At 44.3% G+C, this 26,903-nt stretch overlaps 1 protein-coding gene across 1 annotated transcript; it reads right to left on the bottom strand.

Annotated features, from left to right (window-relative positions):
* Positions 1-4,731: 4,731 nt before the first annotated feature.
* Positions 4,732-12,900, bottom strand: LOC310754152 (epididymal secretory protein 4-like). Its single transcript, XM_083595716.1, has 6 exons — positions 12,724-12,900; positions 12,310-12,446; positions 11,583-11,653; positions 8,717-8,806; positions 7,323-7,424; positions 4,732-4,994 (listed from the first exon to the last, which is right to left on the bottom strand). The coding sequence occupies exons 1-6, from the start codon at positions 12,820-12,822 to the stop codon at positions 4,969-4,971; spliced, it is 525 nt and encodes a 174-aa protein (XP_083451842.1). The 5' UTR covers positions 12,823-12,900; the 3' UTR covers positions 4,732-4,968.
* Positions 12,901-26,903: the final 14,003 nt, after the last annotated feature.

The raw sequence follows: 26,903 nt of genomic DNA on the forward strand, positions 1-26,903 counted from the left end.
ATACATCCTAAAGACACCACAGTCTCCTCTGTACCTCATTCCGAGGAAATATGAACCCTGGATGAGCACCTGGAACTCCTGGAATCTCACACCGCTCGGAGACTGGGGTGGCGTGCAACAATATTTGTGAATGAGCTCAAGCAGTATTTAGTTTTACAAAACAGACAGAAGGTATCACAGTATATGAGAATAGAAACTGATCTTGTTAAGCGCAAAATAAAGAATGCCAAGGCACTCCCATTTCTTTCAGAACTTGCCATAGTTTGCAGTGGTTGACACAGTCAAAGACTTTTGCGTAGTCAATGAAGCAGAAGTAGATGTCTTTCTGGAACTCTCTAGCTTTCTCCATAAACCAGCGCATGTTTGCAATTTGGTCTCTGGTTCCTCTGCCCCTTCAAAATCCAGCTTGCACTTCTGGGAGTTCTCGGTCCACATACTGCTTAAGCCTGCCTTGTAGAATTTTAAGCATAACCTTTCTAGCGTATGAAATGAGTGCAATTGTGTGGTGGTTGGAGCATTCTTTGGCACTGCCCTTCTTTGGGATTTGGATGTAGACTGGTCTTCTCCAGTCCTCTGGCCACTGCTGAGTTTTCCAAACTTGCTGGCATACTGAGTGTAGCACCTTAACAGCAGCATCTTTTAAGATTTTAAATAGTTCAGCTGGAATACCATCACTTCCACTGGCCTTGTTATTAGCAGTGCTTTCTAAGGCCCATTTGACTTCACTCTCCAGGATGTCTGCCTCAAGGTCAGCAACCACACTACCTGGGGTGTACGAGACATCCATATCTTTCTGGTATAATTCCTCTGTGTATTCTTGCCACCTCTTCTTGATGTCTTCTGCTTCTGTTAGGTCCTTACCACTTTTGTCCTTTATCTTTGCATGAGATGTTCCTTTCATATCTCCAATTTCTTGAACAGATCTCTGGTTTTTCCCATTCTATTGTTTCTCGCTATTTCTTTGCACTGCTCATTTAAGAAGGCCCTCTTGTCTCTCCCTGCTATTCTTTGGAAGTCTGCATTCAATTTCCTGTATTCTTCACGATCTCCCTTGTATTTTGCTTGCCTTCCCTCCGCTGCGATTTGTAAGGCCTCACAGGACAGCTACTTTGCTTTCTTGCATTTCCTTTTCATTGGGATAGTTTTCATTGCTGCCTCCTGTATGATATTACGAGCTTCCATCCATAGTTCTTCAGGCACTCTGTCCACCAAATATAAATCCTTAAATCTGTTCCTCACTTCCACTGTGTATTCATAAGGGATTTGATTTAGATTGTATCTTACTAGCCCAGTGGTTTTCCTTACTTTCTTCAGTTTAAGCTTGAATTTTGCTATAAGAAACTGATGATCTGAGCCACAGTCAGCTCCAGATCTAGTTTTTGCTAACTGTATAGAGCTTCTCCATCTTTGGCTGCAGATAATATAATCAATCTGATTTCGATGCTGCCCATCTGGTGATGTCCATGTGTAGAGTTGTCTCTCGCGTTGTTGGAAAAGAGTGTTTGTGATGACCAGCTTGTTCTCTTGACAGAACTCTATTGGCCTTTGCCCTGCTTCGTTTTGAACTCCAAGGCCAAACTGGCCAGTTGTTCCTTTCATCTCTTGATTCCCTACTTTAGCATTCCAATCCCCTATAATGAGAAGAACATCCTTCTTTGGTGTCGCTTCTATAAGGTGTTGTAAGTCTTCATAGAATTGGTCAATTTCAGTTTCTTCAGCATTGGTAGTTGGTGCATAAACCTGGACTACTGTGATGTTACAAGGTCTGCCTTGGATTCGTATCGAGGTCATTCTATCATTTTTCAGATTGTGTCCCAGTACAGCTTTTGCCACTCTTTTGTTGACTATGAGGGCTACTCCATTTCTTCTACAGGATTTTTGCCCACAGTAGTAGATATGATGATCATCCGAACTGAATTTGCCCATTCCCTTCCATTTTAGTTCACTGATGCCTAAGATGACAATATTTATTCTTGCCATCTCATGCTGGACCACATCCAGCTTACCATGATTCATGGATCTTACATTCCAGGTTCCGATGCAATATTTTTCTTTACAGCATTGGACTTTCCTTTCACTTCCAGGCATATCCGCAACTGAGCGACATTTTGGCTTTGACCCAGCCACTTCATCAGCTCTGAATCTACTTGTACTTGTCCTCCGCTCTTCCTCAGTAGCATGTTGGACGCCTTCCGACCTGAAGGGCTCATCTTCCAGCGTCATAACTTTTATATGCCTGTTGTTATTGTCCATGGAGGTTTCTTGGCAGGGATACTGGAGTGGCTTGCCGGTTCCTGCTCCAGGTGGATCACGTTTAGTCAAAACTTTCCCCTATGACCTGTCTGTCTTGGGTGGCCCTACATGGCAAAGCTCATAGCTTCTCTGAGTTATTCAAGCCCCTTCAGCATGACAAGGCAGAGATCCATGAAGGGCATAAATCTTTACTCAAAGTAAAAACTGCCCATTATGGCATACTCTCAACATGTCCCAATTTTCCAGGGACAGTCCTGGAATTACAGAAGCCATTTCTGATTTTATCTCAGAATGTCCCACTTTTCCTTCTTCCTCCCCTCCATGTTTTGGAGAACAAATAAAAGTGGTGTGTTTTTATGTGTAGGTGCAAAAGCCGACTCCTGTTTCTACTTAAAATAAAATCCCTGCACCAAATGAAAGGAATGGTGAAATTGGCATTCATAGTAAGATTGCCATTCATGTAAGTAAGATGGCATTCATGCTAGATTCTGGCAGCTCGTGTAATTTCTTCAGCAGAGACTTCGCTCTGGAGCATCAGCTCCACCTGTTGCCACTAGATTTTCCCTTGCAGGTGAACACCAGCGATGGCAGGGAACTCCTGGGAGGGGAAGTGACACACCAGACACTGCCAATGCGAATGAGTGTCTCCAGGCACACGGAAACCATTGCCTTTCACGTGGCCACGCTGGCAGGACCCCCAATAATACTGGGAATGAGCTGGCTGGCAATACATGACCCAGTGGTGTCATGGCATCAGCGGTCGGTCACCTTTGGGTCAGCTTACTGCTTAGAACACTGTCTGGGAGGGAAGGAACCAAGGATGACTGTGGCCAAGGTAGCTGGGGTGGCCCTGGAGCAAAAAAGGGAGGTGCCACCGCAATATGCGGATTTGAAGGAGGTCTTCAGCGAGAGGGAGGCAGACAGACTGCCCCCCCACAGACCATTTGACTGCCAAATCAACCTGCTTCCAGGGGCTCAGTTACCGGTGGGTAAGCTGTATGCCATGTCCGACCGGGAGATGCAGGAGTTGCGGCAGTTTATTCACAAAAACCTGAAGAGGGGTTTCGTAAGGGAATCCAAGGCGGTGGGGGGCAGTCCCGTGTTCTTTGTGGGCAAAAAAGAGACTAATCAGCCCAGATTAGTTGTGGATTACAGGGCCGTAAACCTGGTGTCAGAATCCGTGACTTTCCCAATGCCCAGGATCGACGATATTTTGACATGTGTGAGGCGGGGAAAGATTTTTACCAAGCTGGACCTCAGGGGAGCATAAAATCTGATTAGGATAAGGGAGGGGGACGAATGGAAAACGACCATGTTCACCCCCCTGGGGGCTTTTGAGTACTTAGTCATGCCATTTGGATTACAATCGGGGTCCGCCTGCTTTCAAGCCTGGAGAAGAGGAGGTTAAGGGGTGATATGATAGCCATGTTCAAATATATAAAAGGATGTCACATAGAGGAGGGAGAAAGGTTGTTTTCTGCTGCTCCAGAGAAGCGGACACGGAGCAATGGTTCCAAACTACAAGAAAGAAGATTCCACCTAAACATTAGGAAGAACTTCCTGACAGTAAGAGCTGTTCGACAGTGGAATTTGCTGCCAAGGAGTGTGGTGGAGTCTCCTTCTTTGGAGGTCTTTAAGCAGAGGCTTGACAACCATATGTCAGGAGTGCTCTGATGGTGTTTCCTGCTTGGCAGGGGGTTGGACTCGATGGCCCTTGTGGTCTATTCCAACTCTATGATTCTATGATTCTATGATTCTAGTAAGATGTAACCAAACCACTTTAAATTATTTAATTGTAATGCTTCTGCAGCCAGTCAGGTATGGAGGGTTGCAACACAGGCAATTGGCTATGTCATTTGCCAAAACCTTCTCTCTCGAGGAATTGGGGTTGAAACATCTATATTTGTCCAGGCCTTAGGCAGTTGAGCATTACATTATTCTTTTATTATTCTATTTCCTCTTCCCCTTTTTCTTCTCTGCCCTGCTATTTTGTCCCTCTCGGTTTCTCTTCTCACCTTTCTCCATCAGTCTTTCTTTTTTGAATTACAACCAGCCTCTCACTTATATTCTCTCGCCCTTCTATACCCATTTCCCTTTCCACGGTTCTCATTCCAAGGCTTTTCGGAATGGGTGGAGCACTGGCTTACATGCAGGAGGTGCCTCTCTCTGGCACCTCCAATTAAAGGAAAAGCATGTCATGGGCAAAGCCTTTCTCATTCCAAGATTCTGGAGAGCTACTCCCAATGCAGAGTAGACAAGGGGTGGCCAACATGGTGAGCTTCATAGGTTGTTGAACTCCATCCATCAGTACTATCAGTCCCAGTCAGCCTGACCAATGGGCATGGATGGCCAAAGTTGGAGAACCATATTGGCAACCTCTACAGCTGAGCACTCACTGGGCAGGTGCTTTGGCTGCTTGATAGGTTCATATATGTTTATCTTCTACCATTTTGTCTTCCAATAATGCTTCTGACAAAGTTTGCAAGATCTAAGCAATGTATTTATTTCTAAAATAGTTTCAGGAGAGGGAGGAACCCAAAGACGTTGTTGTTCTACTTGCATCAATTTCTACAAGCCAGAAATGTGGTGAGTGGACAGAGGCATTGATCCGTAGTCATCATCATCTCCACCATCCAGAAAGAGTAATGATTATTGGGTGTTTCTGATTATTAACCAATGCTGCAAATATATATGGAGAAATGCTGTATCTGGTTATTAAGCAGCTTTTGGAGTGCATTGTTCTGTGGGAGAAAGGAAGAGAAGAGTGTCAGGGAAAGTGGTAAGGAGGAAGAAAATGTGAGCAACTCATATGTATTTCTTTATTTGGAATCAGTGGCAGATGATGCCCATTGGGATTGGTGGCATGGGAGGCAGGGAGGCCAACAGCAGATGGAGCCAGAGCAAATGACAGCTGCAACCACAGCCAATGAGAGGCCCCCGCCTACTGAGCTCCACAGGGGCAACACTGAGATGAAGGAGGAAGCTCTCAAGGAGATCCACTCCTTGGCTGGTGGTCAGTAAGAAGGTGGGCATGTGAAGACTCCCTAGGGGCAGACTAAGGCTGGTGGGACCGTGTCCTATTTGCCTCAGTGGGTCAGCCACTGTGAGGAACATGTGTATCTCACCATTCTAGTTCAAAACTGAGCCACTCAACACAGTTAAGAAATGCAGAAATTTTGGGGGTGGGAAACAGAGCATATAATAATTTATGCCAATGAAAGAAGAGCAGATAAAATAAACAATACAGAGGTGTAAAAACCAAAGAGCTGAAGCAGCCAAGTATACTGACAGCAGCAAGAAAAGGTTTTGATATGTGGCCAGGAAGGACGAGTCCTCACTAAGGTCTTGGGGGGAATAAAAGGTAAAGGTAAAGGTACCCCTGCCCGTACGGGCCAGTCTTGCCAGACTCTAGGGTTGTGCGCTCATCTCACTCTATAGGCCGGGAGCCAGCGCTGTCCGCAGACACTTCCGGGTCACGTGAAAAGCTGCATCTGGCGAGCCAGCACAGCACATGGAACGCCGTTTACCTTCCTGCTGGTAAGCGGTCCCTATTTATCTACTTGCACCCGGGGGTGCTTTCGAACTGCTAGGTTGGCAGGCGCTGGGACCGAACAACAGGAGCGCACCCCGCCGCGGGGATTCGAACCGCCGACCATGCGATCGGCAAGTCCTAGGCGCTGAGGTTTTACCCACAGCGCCACCCGCATCCCCTTGGGGGGAATATGAACCTTCAAATATGATAGCCACCTAGGCCAGCATTCCATGCATAACTTTTGGACTGGGTTTTTTCCAGTCTCCAGCCAAGTGGAAGCTGCCTCCTTGCAGCTGGGACTGAAGCTACTTTAATTCTAATTAACTGGAATCTGAGCCCCATAAGACAGCCGAAGACAGAGTTGATAGTCCCCAACCAGGCCATTATCTAGAGCTGGGAAATAGGTAAAAAGGTAAAGGTAAAGGACCCCTGGACAGTTAAATCCAGTCAAAGGTGACTGTGGGGTTGGGGTGCTCATCTTGCTTCAGGCCGAGGGAGCCAGTATTTGTCTACAGACAGCTTTTCAGGTCATGTGGCCAGCATGACTAAATAATAATACTATTAATCATAATTTATTATTTATACCCCACCCATCTGGCTGGGTTTCCCCAGCCACTCTGGGTGGCTTCTAACAGAATATTAAAATACAATAGTCTATTAAACATTAAAAGCTTCCCTAAACAGGGCTGCCTTCAGCTTTTGGTGCAACGGAACACAATGATGAAGGCAGAGCGCATGGAAATGCCATTCACCTTCCCACCGCAGCGGTACCTATTTATCTAATTGAACTGGCGTGCTTTCGAAATGCTAGATTGGCAGGAGCTCGGACAGAACAACTGGAGCTCAGCCCATTGCAGGTATTCGAACTGCCTGCCTTCTGATTGGCAAGGCCAAGAGGCTCAGCGGTTTAGACCACAGCGCCACCCGCGTCCCTCAGCTGGTCTCTAGCCAGACCCTGCCCAGGAGCCAGAATTGCTGGAGTCCCACCACACACACCACCCCAGCTGAGGGATGTAGAACAAACTCCTTCCTATCCATTCCCACAGCTAGGTCCAAATTGTCTGCTGCCCTTAGCAAATCAACCCCCCACTCAATTCCTGATAGTTTCAGGTGCTTTAATTATGATTAAGCATGGAAATCAGACCTCAGTTAATTTCAGTGATTTAACTACAGTGGTACCTTGGTTGTCGAACGTAATCTGTTCCAGAAGACCATTCGACTTCTGAAACTTTCGACAACCAAGGCGCAATGGGCAGTCGGCAAATTTAGTTGAGACAATTCAGAAATGAGCTTCAGTAGCCGTTCGACTTCCGAGGTGCATTCAAATCGGAAGTATTTATTTCCAGGTTTCCGGCGAAAACCAAAATGTTCAACTTCTGAAGCATTCAGCAAACGAGGTACCACTGTACTAAAACTGTAGTTGTGATCCAGATTTGTGAATCTCTCTGAGACTAAATATAGCTCCTCAGATTCTGTTTCACAGAGAGACATTCATACACACCTACAATAAAAAAATATTGAGATCAGGTTGCCTTACCGACGTTCCCAAAGTATTTGATGTGTGCCTCAGGATAGTTTTGCTCCAAGGCTAATTTCTTGAATTTTTCTTTGATGTCATCTCCCACTTCCGATCCCCTAGCTTTAAACACAAGCAAAGGTTGAGTAAATTGTTGTTCTCAGAAAGGCTGAAATATCTGTTTTATGTCTATAGATCACCCAAAGTCTCTTCTTCCTGACATCTTCTCTGGATTGTCCATTGGACAGTCAGGAACAGAACCCCCATGAAACCAGAGAAGAGGATCTAAGGAGGCCTGGCCAAACTTGGCCCTCTAGCGGTTTTGGGGCTACAATTCCCATCATCCATGACCACTGGTCCTGCTAGCTAGGGATGATGGGAGTTGTAGTCCCAAAACATCTGGAGGGCCATGTTTGGCCATGTCTGATCCAAAGGAACTGAAAGCCTACACAGGTGCTGACTGTCCCTATTTGCTAGTGGGAGGCTTTATGGTAGCTGCTCTTTCTGCAGGATCATTGTTAATATTGCAGCCCCCTGTTTCCTTTTATTTTGGGGAAACCTTTTATCTTCATGTGAAGTGCTAACGTGGCCATTCTTTAGGGTTCAACCCCCTTTTCCAAAAAAGATATTCCTTCATCCCGGGAAGGGCTGATTATTCCATTAGCCACTTTTTATTCTAGAAGATTATTGTAGTCAAGATTTTAAATAGGTTTTCCTCCTTCTTTTTAACTCTGTACAGTACAGGTGACTGTTGACAGGGAAAAAAAGGGGGGGGTGTATATTAGCCAGGTAAGTATAGATAAAGATATTCAATAATTTTGTATTCTATGTTTGTGTGTTAACTAGAGCTGTAATTGGATTGAACAGAACTTAGGGTACCCTTCCATAAACTTAGGGTATCCGTCCAGAAGTTTTAGGCAAAACCTTCCACCAGGCACCAAACTGTACTACAGGAGTAAAAGGCAGGACAGAGTCAACTCCTTCAGCACAGCAGAGTGAGGAGCAGCACTGGCTCTGCCTCCTTCCTTTGAACTTTTCCTGCTCTGGCTGGTCCACAGAACAACTTGAAACTCAGAACTTGAAACTGAGCTTGCTTCTTTCCTCTCCTCCCAACCCATTCTCCTTTTGTGACTTTTAGGGCCTGTGTGTGTGTGTGTGTGTGTGAGAGAGAGAGAGAGAGAGAGAGAGAGAGAGAGAGAGAGATTTGTAACTTCTTTGTGGCTGAAGAGTGAGTTGAAAAACAGCAACACTAACTAACTAACTAACTAGCATCCTTTTTGCTGAACCACAAATATGCCACAGGGTGGAGTGAGGGTTATTGGTTTGTTTGTTTTATGTTGTGAACTGCTCTGAGATCTATGGGTGAAGAGCTGTATTTAACAAATAAAAATAAAATCCATTGCCATAACACTTACCAGACAGATACATAGATTCATGTTCTAATTTCTTCTTGTGCAAAATGACATACTTTTCATAATCAATATCCATGACTTTGGCAATACCATCTATACAGGAAACAACACAAGATATCAACTGAAGGAAGTGGGTTCCTCATTTCTTGGCTGTTAGTGGTGGGGGGGGCAGGCAAATGGGGATCAGCCACTCTTAGTCACCTTAATTATTCATTCTTTCTCCCACCCTCTCATTAATATGTCTTCACAATTTTAAGGGAGGAGAATCTCCATGACTTAATAAGTGTCCTGCCCAGGTCCACTGCCACAGATTGCAGGCAGTGGGAATCACCATTCCTTCACCCCCACACATTTCATATTGCTCCCTGTTTTACTTTCCCCCTCTTTTAGCCATGGTGTTAGGCATGGCAGACTCCTCCAGCTCTTCAGTCAGAGAAAAGGGCGTCCTTCTTAAAAGGAAGGTGTTTGTGTGGCCAAGGCTGCAAGTACTCTGCTGAAAATCTCAAGTTAAATGTAAATGTTGACTAGTTACATAGGAAATGTATGATTATGTGGACACTCTCTCAACCCCTTCCCCAGAAGGCCTTGCTTTGAGGAAGTACACCCCCCGCCTCTTTCTCAATACAGTCATACCTCTAGTTGCGTTCGCTTCATGTTGCGTTCGCTTCATGTTGCAGGTGCATTCTGCATGCTTCGCACATGCACAGAATGGCCGTGTGCACTCCATGCTTGCGCAGAAGCAGCGCTCTAGTTGCAGACTTTTTGGGGTGCAAATGGCACCCCGAAACATATTGTGTCCACAACTAGAGTTACCACTGTATGTGGCAGGGAGGAGGGGGGACCTTAGACCCTGTTTGGAGAGTAGCAGAGCAAGCAGGTTGCAGAGAGGCTCCAGACGGTGAGAACTCACCACCCCTTCTGCTCCTCCTTAACTTTGTTGAGAGCCGCCCACAGTGGCTGGGGTAACCCGGTCAGATGGATGGGATATAAGTAACAAAATTGTTGTTGTTGTTGTTGTTGTTTGCCTGGCTCTGTTAAACTAGAACTTTTCCTGCGGCATCCCAAGGGCTTTGGAGAACCTCACTAGAAAACCAAAAACTAGCTGTGTTGGTCCATTTCAAAAATAATAAAACCCTCTAGGTGAGCATTACATTTATTTCAGCCAATCCTAGTGTCAGGAAAGACTGGCCAACTTTTAAGTTCTCCAGCACTCTTCATCGAGCACAATATTACCAAAATAATGATTAATTCACCCACCCACCCAAAAAACCAAACAGACTGGGATGATATATATGAGGGCATGATATATATGATGATATATATGAGGGCAGCTTAAAGGATCAGTTGCAAGATAAAGACTGTAGGGTGACAGAGTCCCTTCCCAGTACTATACAGATCAGTTGTCTGGCTGCCGGGGATTCTGTGAGAAAGAAGCAAAGACTGCTCCCCAGGTCTGAGAACATAGATCCCAGCTGTAACCCAGAACTCCCTTGTGCAGCCTTGAGTGAAACACTCAAGTTCCTCCTGGTTAAGCAGAGGGGAGATCAAAAGAGAAAGCAGGAGTCTTCCATTTTGAAAAGCCCAAGATTAATTTTGGATGGCAACAAGGCAAATCATATCCTCCTAAGTAGGGAAGTGGAGGCATTGATTTAACCATCTGCCATGAACCATAACTCAGGGGGTAAATCACTTCCTTTGCATGTGGAATGTCCCTGGTTCAGTTCCTGATGTTGTGCAACTTAAAAGGATCCTGTCACTGGGATGGAAAGAGACTTCTGACACTGGGATGGAAAGAGCCACCGTCAGTCTGAGTGGGTCAAACTCAGGCAAACGGACAAATAGTTTTTGGCAGTTTCCTGTTACAGCGGTACCTCAGGTTACAGACGCTTCAGGTTACAGACTCCACTAACCCAGAAATAGTACATCGGGTCAAGAACTTTGCTTCAGGATGAGAACAGAAATCACGTGGCAGCGGTGCGGCGGAAGCAGGAGACCTCATTAGCTAAGGTGGTACCTCAGGTTAAGAACAGTTTCAGGTTAAGAACAGACCTCCCGAACGAATTAAGTTCTTAACCCGAGGTACCACTGTACTGTGATGTCTCTTTTACCAACCTTCATATACTGCTCTTTTGCTCTCAGATCACAAAACGCAGATGGAGATTTAAAAATATTTATATGTTTTGTTTGAACTGAGGGAAAATCAGCTTGCACAAGAAGGGTTTGCATGAGGTAAAGATGGGCAAAGGACTTCCACATAACCAGACTGTTACGTACCTTTAACTCCTCATTTGCCCTTCCTATCTCTTTGTTATTTAGACTGATAGTCTTATGCTGCATCCTCTTTACAACCTCCTCCTCCGCCTCCTCTCACTTCTCTCTTGAATCTCAAGATGAGAGGTCAGCTTGGGACGATCTTCCGAAAGAACTATGGAGCAAGCATAGCTGCCTTTGTTTTCTCTAGGCTACTTAGGTTTCGTGAGACCCAGTGCTTTCTTTCAAAAAAAAAGTTTAGAGGTCCTCTCATATTCCTACTCATATTGAAATACTGCCCCCCTCAGTGAGGCCAAACTTAAACAAAATGTTTAAGGGTATGTGTACCCCTGTGTCCCCCCAGAAAAAAGCACTGGCTAGACCTAGTAACCATTTTCTAGGCAAGTTATGTATTTCCTAAAATAAACAACCTTATTGGTGGGTGAGTGATTGCATTGCTCTCCCCCTCATAACTTGATTTTGCACTCAAAAGGAAGAATATAAATGGGGAAAAGAACAGATGTTTGAACATTTGCCCAAATCACAGCATCTGGATCTTCCGATCACAAAACATACTTTGTCATCAGGTAATAGGGTGGCTCATGGCACTCGTACTTACCGTGAAATTTGAATACACCAGGTTTGTCAGTGTGAGTGAACACAAGAACTGATTGTTTGCAGACACCATCCCTGGAAAAGAGAGCTAAATGAAAGCACTTCAAAACCAGATACCCAGCCTGCTTCCTACCTTGCCTCCTCTACTTGTATTTTTTAGGGTGTCAGAGCCACTGATGGAAGAATACAGTACCAGTAAGATGCCTTAGACTTTACCAGAGGGAAGGATAGCCGGAGTGTCAAGAGGAAAAGCACCCTGTTGCTGTCAATGCCTTCAAAATGAACAGGCCTTTTTGGAGGCCTCAACATTATTAAGTGGCCCTCTCAATAGCTACAGGAAAGGTTTCCGCAGTATTTCTCAATATCTCCATTGGCATTCCAGCAATCTTTTATTTATATCGCTATGCCCAACCTAAGTGGCTCTTTATGGTATATTAAGATAAAACAAGACAAAAAAAAAAAAGAGACAATAGGGGATGGGAAACATGTGGTCTTCCCTAAGCAGCAGCTCTGTACAAAATCTGGACATTGCTCCATCCAGCTCAATATTGTCTACACTGACTGGCAGTGCCAGAAACTTTATGCCATTTCCAAAGCATCTCAAAACGATTTCAGGGGAAATCAGGGCTGTGGCTCAGTGGCAGAGCACCTGCTTTGCATGCACAAGGACCCCGGTTCAATCCCCAGCCTATGCATGATGGGAGGAGAGGTATCAGTTGTAAGGTACTAACGACATATAATTAGCGGTGAGTTTCATATCTCCATCCGAAACCTCCACCGTGTGGTCCATCGGTGATATTTTCTGCTCATACTCAGTCAACTCAGGCAACTTGGTAGCCAGCCCGATGGGGTGCCACTTCCCGACAGTCTAAAATAGAAGAATTTTGATTGACATTTTATAGGGCAGAGAAAGTTGACAAGCAACCCACCTCATCTCTAGCATTTTCCTACCAGAGCTAGGAGCATGTATCAAAATCAGGCAGCTTGCTGATCACCAAGCTTGGGGGTCTGGGGGAGAGGAGAAGGGGGACACAAAAGCAACAGGGCCTTTACTCAAGAGCAAAGCTGCTCTATGGGTATCCTATCCAGATAAAGCTTCCCCATCCTGTTAATGTGGCTGAAAGTCCCATCTGTAAACGTCTTACCTTTTGGGGGTCAAAGTTTGGGTACACAGGGATGTCAGCACTGACAGGAAATATGCAGGCAGGGGTCAGTCCAAACACCACCAGCAGCACAGCAATCATCCTGGAGCTGGTTCTCTCCTGCTCTTACCGTGAACACCGTGTGCAGGGGGAGAGAATGATGGTCCAGGGTTGCAGCAGCCCAGTTTAAATATCTGCCTCCAAATGCCTTCAAAGCACATCCCACTCACCAACTTATGCAAAAGGGAAGAACAGAGTGGGAGCAACAGGGTTATTTTTAAAGGGAATTAGTTTATTTGTGGCGTGGAACTAGGTGGAGTCTCCTTTGTGCTTCAGAAGAAGGGAACAAACATGCTTGTTCTTTTGGGTTGTTGAGGGGGATGTTCTTGAGGGGGGTGTTCAAGGCTGGCACATTCCCTTCCTGGGCAAGTACAGAGATCACAGGTGCTCCATGGCATCTCCTCCTCCCGCCACACCCCATCTCCACAAGCTGGCCCAGCCCTTAATGACTTGTGGTCTTTTCAGCAAAAGGAGTAGAAGACCTATCACAGAATGAAATACTTAAGCTTATCCAGGATATTAGTTCACTGGACCACACATCCCAGGGGCTGGTGGTGGGAACTGCCACCTCAAGGACCTGATCAAGCCCACCAAACTTCCCCTGGTGGCAGCACTGCCACAGGTAGGGGAATGTGCAGAAGACCAGCAGGTGCGGAACAATTATCCTAACCATGGGTTGAAACTAGTACACCCAGCCCAGTGCCAAAATGGAAATATAGATCATCCCTTGCCACCCACCCTGCTCCCAAAATAGATCTGATGAGCGATGGGGAGATGGTCATCTAGTATTGTGGGAGAAATCCACCCTAAGCAGTTCATTCTGTGAAAAGCCTTCTACCGCTTTTGTGGGGCAAGGGACGTTGGCAGATGTAAGTCTTTAAGCTCTGGGCAAACTTGGGTGAGGGGAGGAAGGCAATGCCTCAGAGATCATGTTATCTTTGCACCCACCCGGGAATGGAATGTGCCAGCCTTCAAAAACATCCCCCTCAACATCCCAAGAGAACAAGCATGTTTGTTCCCTTCTTCTGAAGCACAAAGGAGTCTCCACAGGCTTCGATCAAATGGCAAATGGCCACTTGGGCAAGATGAATCTCCAGCCACATCTTTGTACGTGAGAGGTAGGAAGGGAGGAAATCAAAAGTAGTGATGTTATTCCTCTATAGGCTGCCATTGAAGGTCACTCCTCTTAGTTGCTCAGGGAATGGGCTGCAATGTACCTTGTTCTACCCACCCCACAGATAAACCAATTCCCTTTAAAAAAAATAGGCCTGTTAAGTAGCATCTGTGTGAAGAGAGCATTGATATAGTTAGCATAACAGAAATCTGGTGGAACACAGAGAACCTGTGGGACAGAGTTATTTCTGGATATAAACTCTGTAGGAAAGAGTGGGATGTACCAGAGATGGTGCCACTCTGTGTATCAAAGACAACACTGAGTCCAGCAAGCTAGAAATCCCCAAAAGGGCAAAATTCTCCACAGAATTATTCAGTAATTCAGTACTGGGGATGTGCTATTGTCCCCCCTGATCAAAACACTCAGGTATATTTTGAGCTGAAGAATGAAATCAAGGAAGTGTTACGATAATGAAGCAATGCTGCTGCAAAGTCCTAGCTTGAAAAGTAAACATGATGGGAATGTTGGGACTGTCCGTGGGAAAAAGAGGGACAGTCAATTCACAGTGCGAAGCACCGGAATTAGCTCTGAGTGAAATATGAGCTCTTCCGTTTATTCCTGTCCGGGATGTACAGGAAGTGTTTGTCTCAACACTGCTGGAGTATGGAGAGAGCAGTCATGTTTTGTAACGCTGCAAAGACAGAAATAAAGGCATGTAAATACGTATCTGTCTATCTCTTTCCCCTGCCTGGGGGGGGGGCAGGAAAGAGGGGTGTGTTCTTCTCACGTTTGAGAAGAATCGCCGATCGAGACCTTGCCTGCGCCTGCTGGGGAATGCAGCCAGGGAGGTCAACAGGGAATCAAGCCGGGTGCCTGGGACTGCTGCCAGCTTCTCCTGAGAAGGGCTTGAATTTCCCAACAGGAAGAATCCAGAACAGAAGGCGTTGTCCTGTTTTCACAGTGGCCAACCAGATGCCTGTGAGATGCACACAGGCATAACCTGTGCAATGGCACTCTCCTCTCTTGCAGTTTCCAAAAACTTGTATTCAGAAGCATCTTTCCTTCAAGTAAGCTCAAAAGAGCCATGTTTTGGTGCTATATCTGAATTGGAAATCACAACAGGAGTAGGCTGTGTGTGCTGGTTTTGTCTCTGCCCCTAAATCCCCATTCCTAGCCTGCTCCATCCTCAATGACTGGAAACCCCACAGATCTCTAGACCTGCAGGCTATTATTTTGAGTAGAAACATGTAGGATTGCACTGTCAGTTTCATTTCCTAGGCATTGCTTTAGCCAGATTCTCATAACAGGAGCTTATCACCATTGTATGGGGAAATCGAAGGTGAGGGGGATGTTTTTGCCTCAGCACTGTTCCTTTTGTTCCCTGGACTATTCAGAACACTTTGTAAACTCATTATTTTCTTTCATGATAGTTTTGCAAACGAGTAATGGGGGGGGGGGCTTTACACTTCACAAACATCATCCAGCCCAAAATGAAGCACTTTGATATTTCATTATGTATAATTATAAGTTGCCCCATAACAGGATGTTTTCCCGGCAGCTTTCCAACCACAGAATAAAGCAAATTAAAATTCATTGATGGCAAAATAAAAGTGAACAATTCAAAAATAATGCAGCCTAAAACTCATGGCACAAGGGATGACTCAAGAAATCTAGAACAGTGTTACAATCTATACAGAAAGTATTAAGATGCCCGGGGGGGGGGGGAGGCTTTGTTTGCTGCCAAAAAGGGAAAATCGGAGACACTAGGCTAGCTCTGCTGCAGATGGTGTCCCAGAACTGAAATGCCACCACTGAGAAGTCCTTTTCACTAATAGCCACCTGTGTTTTTCATTTGATGGGGCAGCTAACAAAGGCACTCCAAATGGGTCTAGGCAGGGTATATTGGAAGAGGTGGTCCATCAGGTTCCCTGGCCCTATGCAGTGAAGGTCAAGACCAGCATTTAGAATTAGACCCAAGGCCAGTGGACAGAAAACCAATGAAGATGATGAAGCACTGACATGACATATTTATATTACCCATTCCCAGCTAGCAATCCCACAGGGATGGGGGGTGGGGTTACAAAGAGTGTATTAAACTACTGTAGGAAACTGGGTCTATACTTTGCCAGCAGGTAATGAATGTATGGTGGGCAAGGCACTGAGTATGGGCCCAATTTATACAATAACAGGCCAACATATCCCCCTTTTCATCTTTTATTCAGCGTGAGCGTACTGGGAAGAGTTTGTTTGATCTCAGTCAAATCACCATAGATCTGGCTGGGTTCATGATGCCAAGATTGTAAAGGGAAGGGAAGGGGGACTAGGAAAGCCTAATTATGCCCTTCCGCACACAATTGCCTTGTGAAGTAGGCCAGGCATGTGCCAAGCTGCCTGGTAATCACTCTCCTCCAGGCCCCAAATGAGAGGGAATTCTGGGACTTTCCAGAAACTCTTAAAGATAGCATCCAGTTTACTTGACACTCCCTGAGGTAAAATAAAATTGTTTCACCACCAAGATTCCTCTCCATTTACAAGGCCAGCAGAGCTGGTGCCCACCTCTCTGTCTGTCCCAGTGAACAGAGCAGCCTGCTTTTCTCTGTCAACCCCAATTCCTATAGCTCTGTAGCATGAACAAGGTGGCTTAGGCACATGGAGTTTTTTCCCCCACCAAGCCTGTGAGTTGGCAGCTGTGAACTCAAGACCCAACTTGTCAAATTACATAATGTTTCTTAGGAATGAAAACGGCAAGGGAGAGAACAAAGGGGCAAAGCAAAATACTGAAAGCAAAAGGAGCTCTCTAGCTCTATCTTACCCTGAACAAGACAAATCGCTCCACCAACTAAGAATGGCCTGAACAAGTTACTGACAAGCAGGCTTCTGGTCTCCTCATGAGTAACACAGCATAGCTGGCCAGTTGCATGGTTTTCTGATGATCCATGAGGGACAAAGGACCATTTTCCTAGTCCTTTTTAAAAGCATTTTAGTGGCAGCTGGCACCTTCTAGCCAATTATATGCCAGGTCACATTTGTCAGGCAGTCTGTAAATACCTGTAGGGAAAGTGGGGCTGGGATGGGTGACACATTATGGCTACATTGATGTTAATCATCAGGATTTATCAATCTTCCTCCAGACAAGATTTAATTGAGAAATTCTGGGGTGCTTAGGAAGAAGCATGCATTACTCTTGAGGTGTAATGGAGTTTATGGGTCCAGATTTTGCCACAATGAGAACATTGCAATATTCTTTATCATCCCTTAATGCATATCCTTTCACGAGCCTTTAGCCAAAATCACCCGAAAGGAGTGCTGTTGTTTTCAGAGAGTCCTCATGCCTAGTTCTGTTGAAGGCCTTTTCCATCTGCCTTGTTCATAGTCAGCACAATGAGTGGGTTCTTGCAGTCTCCAGACACAAAATGGAGGTCAGTTCCCTAGCTTTTCAAACATGAAAGAAAATAAAAACAGTGCATGTTAATTAAATGTGTCTCTCGTAATAGTGGTGCTTTAATTGCTTCTTTGTCTTTCTCAGTACTAATCCAATTCCCTTTGGTCTTCCAAGTTTAGCCACATACTAATTGGGTTACTGCCTCATGATGAACCAGAGGAGTAATTAATTTTATCACCTTTAAACCTTCAAACAGGCAGCTAGTGAATAAAACTGGGATACTCAGCGCATAGGATAATTTGTTTCTGATTTTCAACAATGGAAGATCCCAAACAATATTTCAATGGGGGAAGATCACAATATGGATATAGCTGCATACTAAATAATGAGCCAATATATCCCATAGTGCTGGAAATGTCATAGAAGAGCCTCCCCAAACCTGGTGCCCTCCAGATGTTTTAGGATACAAGACTCCCAGGCAGCATGGCCATGCTGCTTGGGGTTGATGGGAGTTGTAGTCCAAAACATCTGGAGGGCAGCAACGTTAGGAATGGTTTGCATAGATACGCCTGATTCCTCAACAACTCTCTCTCTCTGTGTGTGTGTGTGTTTTCTTTGCCAATTGACCAATCTTGAATTGCTCAGCAGGAAAGATGCACCCTTGACCTAGGTGCATTCCTGCATACCTAGGTTCTTAATGAGTGCCAGCTTCACAATTTTTTGTGTTGTTGTTGTTTTTAAAAACCCTCCAAACCTGATGTGAAAATGTGGAGAACTAAACTAAAGACTAGAAAAATGAGAAGGTGACAGAAACCACTGTCAAACCACAGAACATGGCATATTTACACATCCCAAGTAGTTTTGGGCCTGTTGGTCATGCACTCTGCAAAGGCAATGGAACCCTCCCGGAGCATCAAAATGGCAACGCCCACAAAGGAGCAGCTGGCTTCCAACTGGTTAGTAGTTGGAAGACTTTAGACCCCGCTTTAGACCTCACATATAGTCTGTATGGCTTGAAGCTGGATGTTGCGTGGGTGGCATGTTGCCTGCAGAGGACAAGAGAGATGTGGCGTGATAATGAATAATGAGTAGCTATTTCAAAAGAGAATTTCTGAGAAGCAGGGGTTGCTGAGTGAGTAAGCAAGAACGGTTGTTTTTCTAGTCTGTGTGCTTCAGCCTAGCTCCCATTGGCAGTGCCCTTCTTGTCTGTGTGGGATATAATGTGACCCGTCCAGGTAATTTTCTAACTAGTACCCTTATATACACTATTGATCCCAAAACTATTTTCAGTAACTTACACATGAAAGCATAGCAGGCTTCTCTAGGGGTTCTGTTTTGGAACTAGATAAGCAGCACTTCCTTCAGCAAAACAAAGATGAAGGCATGTTCAGACTATCCATTTTTATCTTGTGTTCAGGGGAGAGACAGGGAGAAGCAAGTGCCCAGTAAGACAGGGTTCCAAGTTTCCTTTGCAAGTTTCACGTGTGCACAGGGAGGGTGATACACATTGCTTAGGTCAGTAGTGGGCAACCTTTGGCCCAAGTTCCAACTCTATGGCCTTCCACAAACTTTATGCAGCCCATGGCCCATTTTCAAAAGCCCTCTACACACGAACAGTGCAGACTTCTGCCAAGATCGGTCTGCTGAGTGAGGTGGGAGATAGGCAGGTACCTTAAAATCCAGGGTTTCCCCTGTGGATGTCTATGGGCAGCTCTCATGTCTATCCTGGGGTGGGGCAGAGCTAAAGGTATGTATTCACACTGCTGTACAGCAACAAAGCATAGTAATGAAATAATATTCTAGTGCTGGCCTTTAGGGCAGCAGGGGAAGGCACTCCAATGGGCTTAATCCAGCCAGTCTGGATAAGGTCCACTGGATTTCCCAGTATTTGGATTTCCCAATACAGTGGTACCTCGGGTTACATACGCTTCAGGTTACACACTCCGCTAACCCAGAAATAGTGCTTCAGGTTAAGAACTTTGCTTCAGGATAAGAACAGAAATCGGGCTCCAGTGGCACGGCAGCAGCAGGAGGCCCCATTAGCTAAAGTGGTGCTTCAGGTTAAGAACAGTTTCAGGTTAAGTACGGACCTCCAGAACGAATTAAGTACTTAACCCAAGGTACCACTGTATTTTATTTCTGAAAGAAATGCAGCCATGGGAGCCTGTTATATTACTGCCTATATTACCCTCCCTCCACAGGACAAATAACTTTTCTCCAGAAGCAGGGATATACTTGCATCAGTCCATACTGGAAATGTGTGTGTACTTTTATCTCCTCCCCTCAGAGCTGAGACAATGTTATCCATTCAGAGTATTGACTCACTTAACACAACAAGGAAACTGTCCAGGATCAAAGGGCACATGCAAATGATAAGGCAGATATTTCATACCAGGCATAGAGTGATCATACCAGGAGTGGAGGTTTTCCAGTTGGCAACTATTTGCTTTCTCAAAACACTCCATATTGGAGGCGGGGGAGGGCAGGGGTTGTTAACAACTGTGCTAGGACATGATTTGTACTCTCTTGCAGAGTTTGATGGTGACAGGGCTTTAGGGAGTTGTCAAATAACACCACCTGGCATTTAGCCTTAAATTTGGGCATAGGAGCCAACTCAGGCTGGTTGTGGGTGCTTGGGCACCCAAAAGAATATAATTGTGGGGGCCTGACACCCACAAAGTCAATGAAAAAAGGCAGCAGGCAGCAGCAGTGCTGCCTCTGAGAGAGAAGCAGTACAGCTCCATCCTCCTCAGCCAGCTAGTGAGGCATCCTAGTGGGGGCTGAGATGCGGTTGCCTTGTTGGCTGTGGATAGGAGGCGGAAGAGGAGTCCCTGCTGCCGGCCCCACAACATGGAGGAGAGAAGCTGTGGCTCTCTGGATGCTGCTCCCATCATTTCTGGCTGGGGTTGATGGAAGCTGGAGTCCAACAACATCTGGAGAGCCATAGGTTCCCCAGTCCTGTGATATGCCATGCAACTTGCTCAGCCTAATAGCAGCATCAGAATGGATCCAAGAAGCATCCTGTTCATGCCCAAGCAACATATTATTAATGCTGGAATGAGAGTAGCTGTTTACACAACACCAGGAGAAGGAGAAGGAGAAGGAGAAGGAGAAGGAGAAGGAGAAGGAGAAGGAGAAGGAGAAGGAGAAGGAGAAGGAGAAGGAGAAGGAGGAGAACAACAACAACAACAACAACAACAACAACAACAGGACAAAAGGGGATACAGATTTGCATAGAGGGTTGCCATATGTCTGGAATTTCCCAGACATACCCAGAATTCTGTAGTCAGAAGCAGTGTCTGGGTGGAAATTGGCAAAATGTCTGGGAAAATCTGGCCATATGGCAATCCATGTAGCTGGTGTAGTTTTTGCCGATTTCCCTTAAAAATAGATCAAAACTGCCATGTTTTTGTGATTTTGCCAAAAGAAAGCTCAACAATGTTGGGCATAAAGCTGTGTCCGGATTTCCACTCTTTGAAATATGGCAGCCCTATATTTGCACATGCTACTAATGTATAGCTGCACATTTAGAAATAATCACTTTATTTAAATAGAAGTACAATACTTCTCACCACAGCAGGAAAAACTATGACTAGGTAATCTATGCACCTGCTCGGTCTGCCAAGTGCTAATTTGCTGTTGATGAACATCTTTGGGGGCTCTGCTCTCTGACAGCCCCTCAAACAGAGGACCTTCCTCGATAAATAGTACATCTGATCACCCCAGCAACAACCAGACATTTCTGATGTAAGCATGAAATCCCATTCAAATCTGTCAGGAACAGGAGCAGTGTTTCTTTTGTGCTTCAAATCACTAGGGGAGATTTCTCAGTCTCTCTTAAAGGCCTGCAATTTGCCACTTCACCAAGACTGCAATCCTGTACGCATTTGCTTGGGAGAGAGACTTGAACTCAGGTGGGGCTCACTTCTGAATAGGCATGAATGGGATTGTCCTCTAATGCATTTTCCTTCATCTGTTGGTTGACTTATCTTCAATCTGGAAAGGGCCTTTTGCCCACTGTTAAGCCTTCAAAGCCATTAGCATCATTATTCAGATTCACTATGGGTAAGGCAGAGAATTCTCAGTTTAAGGAAGGACATCACTTTATGCATTTTAAATTGAAAGACCAACCCCTCTGACAAAAATACGGTACTTCTTGTCTCTTGGGTAAATTAAGACACAGGCATAAAATAAAGATGAAGCAGATCTCCCAGGAAAACAACAAAGCAGGAGTTCAACTCAGTGCCCTCTAGAGAAAGGTTACCAGATTTCTTTCAATGAATCCGGGGACACTTTAAAAAATAAATTTATTTAATCATTTTTTCGATACAAACATCAACCGCAAAAGACACATACAACAAAAACCATAATAACAATAATAACACAATTTGACAATTCAGATTTGAATATACTGATATGTATTCACTGACTACCTCTTTTTTAACAATATTTTCCCACCTCTCTCTCCTCCCCCTACTTCCCACCACTATCCACCTTATCACTTAAATATTTATTCCAGATTTCTTTGTATTTATCCATTCTTATTTTGCATCGACATGCAATTCATTCGTATGTAGCTAATCTGTCCATATTATCAATCCATGTGCTCAATGGAATCTTTTTGCGGCTCTTCCAATTCATCAAAACAATATTTTTTGCTTCTAATATAGCACGGTACATCCATATTTTTTTTACCCCGGTGACGCTTTTCAACTTCCTACTAAATAGATGGAATTTGTCAGGGACTGATTTGTAAATCCGGGGACTGTCCCCAGGAAACCTTACTCTGGAGCCTAAGATTACAGTAAAGTAAAGGGACCCCTGACCATTAGGTCCAGTCGCGGACGACTCTGGGGTTGCGGCGCTCATCTCACTTTATTGGCCGATGGAGCCAGTGTACAGCTTCCGGGTCATGTGGCCAGCATGACTAAGCCACTTCTGGTGAACCAGAGCAGCGCACGGAACGCCATTTACCTTCCCGCCGGAACAGTACCTATTTATTTACTTGCACTTTGATGTGCTTTCAAACTGCTAGGTTGGCATGACCAGGGACCGAGCAACGGGAGCTCAACCCGTCCCGGGGATTCAAACCACCGACCTGATTGACAACTCCTAGGCTCTGTGGTTTTAACCCACAGTGCCACCCGCGTCCCTTAAGATTACAGTAGCACCTTTCAGTTTTGTGTTCTAGATACTTATCTCAGTTCTAGTTGTGCAATTCCCTTTTCATTAAGGCAGTTAAACATGACTGAGATCCCAGCCTTTGTTTTGCCTTCCTAAAGAGAGGCCAAAGTCCAGTCCTATGAATGTCATGATTTTTCCTCTGTTGAAGGAGAAGCAAATGCCAGGAAACCTGCATTGGTGTTTGATTCAACAGGCAACTCGCTCAGCTTGTTAACATTTTCATCTTTTTTCAGAAACATGGAAACTGATCCAAGAAACATCCTTTTCAGGCTGGAGCAATAGCCAGACAGCTCTAATTAAGTGTGATGACAAAATAGGAGGCCTTCTGTGTAATTACAGCAGCTACACCACCTGCCTGTAATTAAGCTGCCAAAACATTTGGTGCGAAATGGCATAAAGATTTTTTTAAAAAATATAGTAGGTCCTGCATAGTCAGAGCATGTCCATCCTCACATAATTAACTTTAACAAAGGGCATATCATTTAATTTCTTGATGGATTGACTATTTATCGTAGCATTTGAACTGAACAAGATGCCGGCCTAACACTGATTGAAAGAGCAGAAACAGATTAAAGAAGTGTAGGGAAGCTATGGTGTGAGTGTGTTTAAAGAAGGCTTCATTTTATCCCTGAATTACATTTTTTACATAGTCCCAACACAGAGAAGCCTTGAAGCCACAAAGAACTTGCTGGACATTATTAAGAGAATTGTCGGGAAACTCAACTGTGTAGCATCCTGGGGTGGAGGGAAGAAATGTTAAAGTCACAGGTAAGGAAAATCAAACCTCAGCATTACTACTACTACTACTATTAATTTATTAAATTTATATCTTGCCCTTCCTCCCAAAGGAGTCCAAGGTGGCAAATACCAAAATGATAAAACAATACCAAAATTAAAAACATTTTTTTTAACCCTAGAAATGAAGAATATCTAAAAACATGTAATACAGTCACATACCCTCACAATCACTGCTATGTTTCTAGAAAAAGAGGTGCCAAATCTCACCTTGAACACCTCCCTTGCTCTCTTATAATGGCAATGGCGCCCACCTGAGAGGTGCCAGAACTAATTTCCAGTGAGTTCCGGCTGAAAAAAAAGCCCTGTTCACAGCTAATAATTTATCAGCCATCGGCCACCAGTCTGGTGCTCTCTGTTAATTTATATTCTAGGAAATTTTCCAAGATGCAGCATGACGAAAGATGATGGGATTGTAGAAGGTCTACTGGGCATGTCTGATTTGAGCTCAGTAGCACTCACTGTATCAGACGCTGCACACAACAATTAATGTTCTTATATGAAGGTGTAGCTTGTCAGAATGCCTGGTGGCATCTGCTTTAAGCTTGTGTTCATTTTGGCACAATCAAACAAAATGGAGATTGTTTTCTGCAGTAATCAGGAGTACAGAAGGAGGCTTTAAAAAAAAAGAAAGAAAGACACCTGGTCCAGTTTTTGCCAAGTCTGCATCATGGTAAGCCTAGGGCTGCAGGGTTCCCTGTATCATCACGTCTGATGAGATGAGAACACTTAAGCTTTTTTCATTAGAAGAAAGCTAACAACTGAGGCTGTGCCTGGCAATGCTCCTGTGCTTGGCAGCTCCTTGCTGTTACAGCAGTAGGTGAGAGAGCAGTATTTGCTCCCTTATTTTACTGTTGGAATGCCTCTTGAATCTGTCAGGTTAGATAATCAATTATAGTCCATAGTTCCTTCTGAAACTAGTAGCTTTGATTCTTAACTGGACGCAGAATAGATAGATAAGCCTCTGACAATCACTTCAAAGCATTTATGTGCTAGCTTTAGACTTCAATTCCACCTCCCCCCCACACCCATTTTCCAGACTCAGATAATGTGAAAGAATGAATCACATTCTTCAGCCAAATGATTTTTCAGGACTTGGTTTTTTGGATTGCTGCATTGCTAATATGCACCCAACTTTAAAAACTGTGTAGGAGATTTTGGTATAATCAAAGGAGATCAGCATGTAATGTGCACACACCTGTTATACAAGTCAGTATTTGAAAATATGCTATGTGCCATGAATGCAAATAAGTTTAAGATATCCCCAGCAACATGAAAGGCTGTGCCCAGTGAGTGGTACCACCATTAGAGTTGGAGGAGTCTTTTGAGGAATGTAACTTACTTCTCAGGAAATGTTATAGAAGGATTCCGGCCTTTGGGGATGAGCACTGCTGTATATAAAGCACTATACTGTGTCATGTGGCTGGACATCTTAATTCCATTCCCAACTGATGGAAAAGCAGTGTCACAGCAATGCTAAAGGATCGCAGTGTGAAGACGCCAGGACGAAATCAGAATGCCAACATAGCTGAAACAGCTAGAATATAATTTATGAAACCAAATATATAATTGAAAAGACAAAAAGTGATTGTTAAAAAACTAAAAATTATCTGGATCTTTCTTGGAGTGCTTTTGGATCTAAATTTAGCTACTTCCTACCTATTTCCAAGTTAATAGAGTCAGCAATAATACAGTGGTGCCTCGGGTTACATACGCTTCAGGTTACATATGCTTCAGGTTACAGACTCTGCTAACCCAGAAATAGTGCCTCAGGTTAAGAACTTGGCTTCAGGATCAGAACAGTAATCGTGCTTCGGCAGCGCAGCAACAGCAGGAGGTACTATTAGCTAAAGTGGTGCTTCAGGTTAAGTACAGTTTCAGGTTAAGTACGGACCTCCGGAATGAATTAAGTACTTAACCCGAGGTACCACTGTACTGGAAATGGACCAGTGCACTCTTCCCATCTGTTACTTCCTGCTTACCAAACAAACTCCTTCCTCCATCAAGCTGGAGACTGAGGAATTGCATACCCTCCAACATTTCTCTGATAAAAATAGGGACATCCCCCTCCATAATGATTTACATCTTATTGGGTTGCCCCAGCATTCTGGGCAGCTTGCAACATATATTAAAACATAATAAATTATTAAACATTTTTAAAAACTTCCCTATACAGGATTACCTTCAGACAGCTTAGGGGTTGGATAGCTCCATTCTGTTCAACATTTCTCCAATGAAAATAGGGGCACCCTACGATACCCGTCAAGATTTCTCCAATGAAAATAGGGAAAAGCGGGACATTCCGGGATCAAATCAGAAACTGGGATGACTTCTCTAAATCAGGGACGTCCCTAGAAAATAGGGACACTTGGAGGGTCTGGAATTATCAAAGACCTCATTATGTCCAAGGTCATCCTTTAGCTTGTAACAGTATCTTTACCAGAAGGAATTCCTGTGCAATTACAGCATTTGTACAATGCTTCTTCCCTGACCACCATCCCCATTGTGTTACTTTCCCTTCCCTGTAATGCAGCAAACTAAGAAATAATACAAAAGAATTTCCCCCCTGTAAACAAGCTGCCTTCTTCAAAATTACAGTAATCTCCAGGCATCCTGGGGCAGTTTTCCATTTATCAGACACATTACTTATCTCCAACTCCCTTATTGCTAATATTAGTTCAGCTGTGTTGTAAACTTTAATGGATTTTCTAAATAAAAGTCCAAAGAGCTATGGCCTCGTGAAAGGCAGAAAAGGTTCCCCAGTGTCTTGGAAATTCTTCAGCTACAGTACAAGGTAAATGTTATAGAAAGCCACGTTAAAGTGAGGTGGCATTGGTCAAGAATGCAACGAGAATAACGTTACGATCAAAAATTAAATAACACCTGCACCTCAAAAGCATGAAATTACTAAGGTCTTATATACATTAGAACTCATCTATTCAGTTATGTTTCAGTGAACAATCTTTTAAGATTGGTTGAGAATGTCCTCTCAATTATTAGATTATTAGGAAACAGAGCTAACTTAGCAACAATAACAGGCACTCCCATAGATACCCTGGTGACCATTTTACAATGAAGAACACTCACTTGAACAAGGAAGAATTGGCGCTTCAAGAGCAAAGTTGCAGCTTCATGGGTTTTTCTTTTTTAAGAAACAGCACATTAATGCAGCAACCAAACAAAATGGACTTGCGGAATTGATGGGGACCAGAAACTGATCTGTCCATCTCTACTTGCCACACAGGCTATCGCCACCCATTCATAATTGTTATGGGTTGCTCATAAATGCTCCTCTAGGGGAAATGATTTGTTTCATTTACCTTTGCACACATTTAGTTTTGTGTATGACCTGGTAATGAGATCTTGCTCCTTCTGACTGTCCTCTTCCCATACTGCAACACTATCTTCCAACAACTGTGTAGTGAATGAGACATTTGTACAGGGGCCAAAGAATACACAGATCAATTAGTGTGCTGAGTTATCTGTATTCTCCACTTCATTCATGCTAAATGGGACTTACATGCATATTTTCATATATAAATCTCTTATCCAGCATACAGACACTGGGAGTGGGGTAGGGATTCCAGAATTTGGTTGGCTGCCATAATCCATTGTGCCCCGAAATGAAAATTTGCTTAGGGAGCATTT

Source organism: Podarcis filfolensis, assembly GCF_964270895.1.
Source record: "Podarcis filfolensis genome assembly, chromosome: 2".
Taxonomy (NCBI): Eukaryota; Metazoa; Chordata; class Lepidosauria; order Squamata; family Lacertidae; genus Podarcis; species Podarcis filfolensis.

Coding starts and splice junctions, on each gene's coding strand:
- LOC310754152 (XM_083595716.1), bottom strand. CDS start 12,822: ATGATTGCTGTGCTGCTGGTGGTGTTTGGACTGACCCCTGCCTGCATA. Junction 8,807..11,582: donor TGGTGTATTCAAATTTCACG/GTAAGTACGAGT, acceptor TTTCCTGTATAG/ATGGTATTGCCAAAGTCATG. Junction 7,425..8,716: donor TGAATCTATGTATCTGTCTG/GTAAGTGTTATG, acceptor TTGTGTTTAAAG/CTAGGGGATCGGAAGTGGGA.